The 8,446-nt window shown below is 38.0% G+C and overlaps 1 protein-coding gene across 1 annotated transcript; it reads left to right on the top strand.

Annotated features, from left to right (window-relative positions):
• Positions 1-6,141: 6,141 nt before the first annotated feature.
• LOC104983853 (olfactory receptor 4A15-like) lies at positions 6,142-7,059 on the top strand. The gene has a single exon (XM_010833378.1). The coding sequence runs from the start codon at positions 6,142-6,144 to the stop codon at positions 7,057-7,059; it is 918 nt and encodes a 305-aa protein (XP_010831680.1).
• Positions 7,060-8,446: the final 1,387 nt, after the last annotated feature.

Here is an 8,446-nt window from a genome sequence, read left to right as displayed (position 1 = left end):
ATTACTCAGCCATTAAAAAGAAAACATTTGAATCAGTTCTAATGAGGTGGATGAAACTGGAGCTATTATACAGAGTGAAGTAAGCCAGAAGGAAAAACACCAATACAGTATAATAACTATATATATGGAATTTAGAAAGATGGTAACAATAACCCTGTGTACGAGACAGCAAAAGAGACACTGATGTATAGAACAGTCTTATAGACTCTATGGGAGAGGGAGAGGGTGGGAAGATTTGGGAGAATGGCATTGAAACATGTAAAATATCATGTATGAAACGAGATGCCAGTCCAGGTTCGATGCAGGATACCGGATGCTTGGGACTAGTGCACTGGGACGACCCAGAGGGATGGTATGGGGAGGGAGGAGGGAGGAGGGTTCAGGATGGGGAACACATGTATACCTGTGGCGGATTCATTTTGATAATTGGCAAAACTAATACAATTATGTAAAGTTTAAAAAGAAAATAAAATTTAAAAAAAAGAAAAGAAAAAGAAAAAAAAGCACAATTTGAGGGTTGCAAGTGTTATTTGGAGCATAATGAGAACTTCAGCCTGAGACAGCACCTCCGATAGCTGAGAAGCTGCTCCAAACAAATGGGAAGGGATGGTCATTATACATATGATTTAGGTGAAAGGGAGTTCATGCAACCAAGCATGTATTTTTGCAGAAGGTTTCTGCTAGTCACAAGGACCAGATCTCACCATGAAGGAACTTAGTGCTTTTCTAGATATGAGGAAAATTTGACTCATAAAATCAGTTCCTGAAAGTATCTAACCATCTGAAAACCTATTCTCAGTTTTCTCCTGAGAACAGAGTGCCTTACTCTCCATCCTGAACTCCCTTCAGAGTGTGTTGAAGGCAGAAGCATGTGATTTAATCCTTGTGGAAGTAAATGACAAATGTCCACCACAAGTACCAATTTGTAGTTGATAAGACTGCAACTACTTTATTAAGCTGTCTCCTTCTTTGTTGTCAAATCTATTGTAATAATATAAAATCCCTGCAAGGGAAAACTTTTATATGATTTCACCCATTTTATTAATTGCCATGACCTCACACATAGCATGGTGTGTGTGAGATTTAGTCACTAAGTCGTGTCTGACAACTTGCAATCCCATGGAATGTAGCCTGCCAGGCTCCTCTGTCCATAGGATTTCCCAGGCTCCTTTTCCAGGGTATCTTTCCAACCCAGGGATGGAACCTGGTCTCCTGCATTGCAGGCAAATTCTTTATCCACTGATCTACCAGGGAAGCCCCACCCATAGCATAGTTTATGTACTGAAATAGACACACTAAATTCAATTTAATAATTGGTTACACATTTATATATCTATCTGAACTGATAGCAAATGCTTATATACTCAACCAAACACCAACGCAGAATGAATTGAGTACTAAAGAAAAAGAAAAAAAGGCTTCCCTAGTGGCTCAGATGGTAAAGAATCTTCCTGCATTGAGAGAGACCTGGGTTCGATTCCTGGATTGGGAAGATCCCCTGGAGGAGAGGACGGCAATCCACTCCAGTATTCTTGCCTGGAGAATCCCCATGTACAGAAGAACTTGGCAAGCAGCAGTCCATGGGGTCACAAAGAGGTGGACACGAGCGACTAAGCATGCAGGCAAAAAGAAAGAAAATCTTGCTATGGCAAGTGGGAAAATACATGATAAATTATTCTCCAATGGAATAAAATGTTCAGGCTGATATTTTGCTGTTGATGTCAGTAATCTGAAAATGTAACCATTTTTTTTTTTACCCTTGTCACATTTTTTAAGATCAATGTGTGATGTGGTTTGTAGTATCTTTACATACAGATTTATTTTTTAAATTTAGTTAAAAATCCTAGTGATTTTAATTAATAAAGAATCAATCTTAAACATATTACAGTTTGTTCTATGATTTAATGTTAAATATTGTAAATGAATTTCCAGTGATCTTCAACTCTATTGGGAAAAAGATGATATCCTTTTAAGAACTGATATAAATTTTTAAGTAGGTCTTTTGTAAGGCTTAAAGCAGACATGGAATAAAGACAGCACAAGAATATCTTTCAAACTCTCAAGTCAACTTGTCTGTCTACACCAACTTGAGAGGATGAGAGGGACTAAAAAAATGACGGGTATTTTCTATTTTAAAGTTAGTAGGAGAAGAAATTACTTGAGATAAATTTCCCTTAGAAATAGCTGGTTTCTTAGTATGGAAACACAGAATTGGCTGGTCTTTCCAATAAATTATCTTAACATGATAAGTATTTTTTTTCCCCCTGTGCACTGTGGAATTTCTTTTTAATTATCTATAGTAGAAATAAAAACAATTTTTGAACAATCAGAAGACTCTTTGGAGAAAATGCACAGATAGTTGAAGGAAATAAAATACTTCTTTAAGTAGTAACACAGCTTTCAACTTCTAGATGAAAGAATTCCAAGATTTATGAATAACTTAAAAAGTCTTTCTTCAGACTGTGAACAAGCCTCCACAATATAAGACTAACTAACGTGAATCAGGCTTCACAGTTGTATAATTTTCATTATTAGTTAAGGAATTAAATTGTTTTGAAAGAAAACAGATTCAGATTCTAGTTTTATCACTTAAAAATTTGTGACCTTACTGAAATTAATGAGATGTTCTGAATCTTACTTTCTTCAAATGGAAAATGGGGATTCCCATTCTTGTTACTGTGAATGTTAAAAGTGATACATTAAACTGTGAGTATATGACTGGAATCCACTGTAGGAGTTTCAAGCAATGCAGGGATATAATGGAACAAGAATTAAAGAGAACCATTGGACTGCTTTAGGATAACAAGTTGTCAGAAGCCAGAATTTTCATGGACATACTTGAAGGAGGCTGCCAAAGTGACCAGGAAGGAAATGGGGTAGGGACAATCAAATCTATGATACATTTTGAAAGCAGAGACAACAAGCTTTGCTAAAGGTAAGGATAAGTCATGGGAGATCAATAAATGAATAAATAACACAGTGAGCTTTCTTGTCTGAGCAGTGACATTGAACAAATGCAGTAGCATTTAATGAGATGGAGAACACCTTTATACTGTGCAACCCTTTAAATTATGTATCTAAAGTGATGCCCAACTGCAGATGTCCAAAATTGGAGATGCTGCTGCTGCTTCTAAGTCACTTCAGTCGTGTCTGACTCTGTGTGACCTCATAGATGGCAGCCCACCAGGTTCCCCCATCCCTGGGATTCTCCAGGAAAGCATCCTGGATGGGTTGCTATTTCCTTCTCCAGTGCATGAAAGTGAAAAGGGAAAGTGAAGTCACTCAGACGTGTCTGACTCCTAGTGACCCCATGGACTGCAGCCTATGAGGCTCCTCCATCCATGGGATTTTCCAGTCAAGAGTACTAGAGTGGGTTGCCATTGCCTTCTCTGAAAATTGGAGATATTGCATACAAAATTTTTAAAATTATTATAGAGATGGGAACGATATTGGACTGCATCAGTATTTATTGGTCAGGAAATGGGAACATCCAAATAAAGATTTTCAGAAAGAAGTCTCAGTGAGTTCTGAGATAATCTAGGGGAGTGATCTTCTAAATTCATAGTTTGATCTTTTCACAGTGAATCCTTCTGTTAGTGCAGGAAATCTGGGTTTTATTCTTCGGTTGGGAAGATGCCCTGGAGCAGGAAATGACAACTCCCTCCACTATTCTTTCCTGGGAAATTCATTGAACAGAGGAGCTTTGAGGCCTATAGTCCATAGGGTTGTAAAGAGTTGGACTTGACTGAGCACCTAACACACACACACACACAGGTATTGCACCCTTTGTGACTTTATAAATGGTGTACCTTTTCATGGAATTCCTTTGCCATCTTTTCTTGTTCTATCAATTTTACTTTAAAACTCAACCAAAGTGTTGCTTATTTTTGGAAGACTTCTCTGATTCTGTCAACTTGCCTGTCTGAAATTATGTGACAAATTATGGGGCACACTTTATCTGAATTTGAAATAAGCTTTAAATGACTTATTCTGAAATTTTCATTCATCATATCTGGAAATCAGTTCAGATATCATCTTCAAAGACAAAGCTTAAACTGAAAGATCTGCCATCCTTGAAAGACATGATTTAAATAGGAAAATGTTTACATATTACATTCCTGCCCAGACTGGACTTTTCCCTTTTGTTGATATGATCCAAGTTGTTTCTTAAGATTTTCTCTCAGAGGACAGGGTTTGATAACTCCTGTTCTACACAGTGATTATCCTGGTGGTATCCCTGGAGATAAAGAGTCTACCTCAAAATTATGATTAAGGTCCCAGTGAATTTAATTAGACAGAAATCACCCTTGGAGATGCACCCATTGAATGACTCAGTCATACATGATGTAGTTAAATGTAGACAAAGTGTTTATGGTGCTTTGTGCTTACCTCATAGAGTGTTTGTAGCAGTAATCACATGACAGTTTCCTCCTGAATTGAAATCAAAATGTAATAAAGTTTATATGTGAAATTATTCTCCATCCTTTACAAACTCAAAGTTGAACAATGCTGTAAGAAGACAGGAAAGCAGAACTGATTGAGACTCAAAATCTTGTGAAGGCTATTTCACTTTCACTGGTATAAGAACAAATAGCAAAATTTTATGTGAAGCAATACATCACGGTTTGATGCTTTCTCTCTCTCTGATTAAAGTGTTGCTTTAACATGTTTGTTACCAAGACAAATTCCCACAACTGAGAAAATTCTGAGTTTCTTTTTATAATCAAGATTCAGAGCATTAAAGTAAGAGTGCATTTATATTAATTTTGAAAACCTCAACAACTTGAAAAGTAATATTTCTCTGACTGACTGAGATGAAGTGGGCTTTCTACAAGCGTGGAGTTGGTCACACGGAGCCAGTTCAGGCCCGGTGATGGTGCGTGTATCTCGCTGTCTGTTTCCAGAGGGGACATCAGTGCGTGAAGGATGAAGAGAAGGCAAGAGAGCCTAGAACGTGGGCTGAACACCATTCTCCTTATGCAGGTAGCCCAGAAAGTGCATTGAAACACAAAATGCTGGACAAAGCTTTATGTTTTCCAAGGGTACATTGGTGATATAAGAATTAACTTTTTAAGAGTTTTCCTTTGTGATTTTCATGTCAGGAATCAGTTGTGAGTATTAAATATGTGAAGATTGATTCTGTTCTGTAACACTCTTTCTGGATACTTTTATATTCTAATGATCTGAAATCAGTTTACCTTTGCGAGGACATTCTTAAAGATTAATTTCAGGTGTAATTATTTGAGGATATTATCATGGGCAGATATTTGTAAGTCAAAAGATAGATTCAATTAATATGTTATCTAAATGCTGTTTGTTCATCTGTCAAAAAAAAAAAAAATAGATAGCACCTGTAGACCTGATTGAATAATTTTCAAGAACCTAAGCTAACGCTCTAATAAGCAAGCCATTTCTTCAGTTTCTACTTTTCTGTTCACAAGTGAGCTTCAGCATTTGATCATATGTTTTTTTGCCCATTTAGGGATAGTCTTTACTTACTTGTTTATATATTTATAATTTTATTTCATTTATTAGCTAATTGTTTAGAAATATTTATTCAATTTAGATATAACTTTTTGTATATCAGTTAAAATTTAAATAATTTCCACAAGCTATTTTTGTCTATTGTTGTGGTATCTTTTCCTAAGTCCTTAGACAAATTTGAAATTGTCAAATATATCTATTTGGGATTTTGATGATTGATTAAGAAGATTCTTCCACACCAAAATGTAGAGAGTAATATCCTTTATTAAATGGAAAGTAAATATGAGGTAAACTTTGCTTTGTTTTTCCATTAAACCTTTAATTTGTGTTTATTTTTATATAAGTTTTCTCTATATGTACAATTAGCTTCCATATGAAAAGCTAGTTTTGGCACCTGATGTATTTAATAATATGTCATTTTCCCACATATGTCTCTAGTCACTTGCTTCTGAATTAGTCTGTAAGTTTGTTGATGTTAGGAATAATGCTTTAACAAGCTGTGTGTTGTAATATCTGAAAGTATTGGTGCTTAATAATCCATACTGCCTAATTGTTGAAACAACAAATCAGTTCACGATTTCAGGAAGCCACTATCAATAATGTGTACATCCAGGGGATTATGAGCTGAGCTCTGCAATAAGACAAACAGAACTGCCCATGGAACAAAGTAACAATGTGACTGAGTTTGTCCTCTTGGGGCTCACTCAGAGCCCCTGGGGTCAGAAGATTTTATTTGCTGCATTCTTGCTCATTTACATTGTCACAATGATGGGCAATGTACTCATAGTCATCACTGTGGTGGCCAGTCCAACCCTGGATTCCCCTATGTACTTCTTCCTTGGAAATTTATCATTTCTGGATGCTGTTTATTCTACTAACTTCATTCCGAGTATGATTAAAAGCTTCATTTGTGAGAAGAAAACCATTTCCTTCCAAGCTTGCATGGCCCAGCTTTTTATGGAGCACTTATTTGGTGGTGCTGAGATTTTACTCCTGGTGGTCATGGCCTATGACCGCTATGTGGCCATCTGCAAACCCTTGCATTATTTGACAATCATGAATCAGCGAGTGTGTGTTCTGCTACTGCTCTTGGCCTGGGTTGGTGGGTTTTTGCATGCTGTCCTTCATCCTCTTTTTGTTTACAACCTTCCATTCTGTGGCCCAAATGTCATGGACCACTTTGTGTGTGACATGTACCCTTTGTTAAAACTAGCCTGCACTGACACTCATATCATTGCCCTCACAGTGCTGGCCAATGATGGGGCCATCTGTGTGGTCATCTTCATGCTCTTACTCATCTCCTATGGGGTCATTCTATGCTCCCTGAAGAATCTTAGTCAGGAAGGGAGGCTCAAAGCCTTGTCCACATGTGGCTCCCACATCACTGTGGTGTTCCTCTTCTTTGTGCCCTGTATTTTTATGTATGTGAGAACTCCTTCCACTTTACCTATTGACAAATTCTTGACTGTGTTTTACACTGTTGTCACCCCTATGCTGAATCCTCTAATCTATACTCTGAGAAATGGAGAAATGAAAAATACTATGAAAAAGCTCTGGACCATAAAAAGAAAATGAGGCACATGGGAAATGTATCACATATTTTCAATCAAGACTTCCTCTTCCCAGGACAGACATGTGTGATTATTTAATTTAGTAAATGTATCCTCATGTTTAATAACTTGGGCATGATGAATGTATTTATTATAAGAATGCTTCCAATGATTAAAATATGCTTTTAAATATTTCATAATTTTCTAGTTCAATGGATATATTTTGTTGAAAATATTTTTAAGATATCCACAATTTCTTTGGGAAAGATGTATTGTTTGGGTTAAAATGTCTCTTTTGAGACTACAGGTTTATATTCTATATGATGAGTTAAGCTATAATTAATACCATACATTTATTTAATTAGGGGAAGATTTTCACATGTTTATCTCTTAAATACTGTAATCTTATTCAAAATTAATAGAGTTCATTACAAATAGTGACAGACTCTATTTCTTGGGCTCAAAAATCACTGCTGATGGTGACTGCAGCCATGAAATTAAAAGATGTTTGAGGAGGAGCCAAGATGGCAGAGGAGTAGGACGGGGAGAACACTTTCTCCCCCACAAATTCATCAAAAGAGCATTTAAACGTTGAGTAAATTCCACAAAACAACTTCTGAATGCCGGCAGAGGACATCAGGCACCCAGAAAAGCAACCCAACTTTTCGAAAGGAGGTAGGAAAAAATATTAAAGACAAAAAAAAGAGACAAAAGAGGGAGGGACGGAGCTCCGTCCCAGGAAGGGAATCTTAAAAAGAGAGAAGTTTCCAAACACCAGGAAACCTTCTCACTGCCGAATCTGTGCCGAGCTTTGGAAGCACAGAGGGCAACATAACAGGGAGAAAAAATAAATAAACAATTAAAACTCGCAGATTGCGAGCCCTACGGTAACTCCCCTAGCGGAGAAGCAGCGCAGACGCCTGCACACACCATTAGCAAGCGGGGGCTGGGCAGGGAGGCGCGGCGCGGGCTGCATCACTGAGAGTAAGAATCTGGCCTGAATACCCTGAGCGCTATCTGAGCGAAATAATTTGGGCTAGCAAATCAGACTGTGGGATATCTACCACGCGAAAAGCCAGTCCTAACCTAAGACCACCAGGCCCGCACACGGAACAAAGGACTGAACAGAGATAGCCGGCTGCAGACCTTCCCCCTCCGGTGACAGGCAGCCAGAGCCGGAAGGGGGCAATCGCAGCCCCAGAGAGACATTATCTATAAAACTGTAAGCAGGCTTCTTTGCTAACTAAAACTTCTTGGGGGTCTGGATGGTCAACATCTGCCTGAGAAGGTGTGCCGGTTTTACACCCAGATAACCGAGTGGCAGGGAGGGGTTAAGTCGCAGCATTGGCGCTCGCCAAACACCTCATCACCTGAGCTGCTTGGATCTGGGAAGGGCACAAAACGCAGGCCCA

This window comes from Bison bison, unplaced genomic scaffold (assembly GCF_000754665.1).
Source record: "Bison bison bison isolate TAMUID 2011002044 unplaced genomic scaffold, Bison_UMD1.0 scf7180017863470, whole genome shotgun sequence".
NCBI lineage: Eukaryota > Metazoa > Chordata > Mammalia > Artiodactyla > Bovidae > Bison > Bison bison.
This window is presented reverse-complemented; position numbering and strand designations above follow the sequence as displayed.

Excerpts from the sequence above, each read along its gene's own strand:
- LOC104983853 (XM_010833378.1), top strand. The coding sequence starts at position 6,142 with ATGGAACAAAGTAACAATGTGACTGAGTTTGTCCTCTTGGGGCTCACT.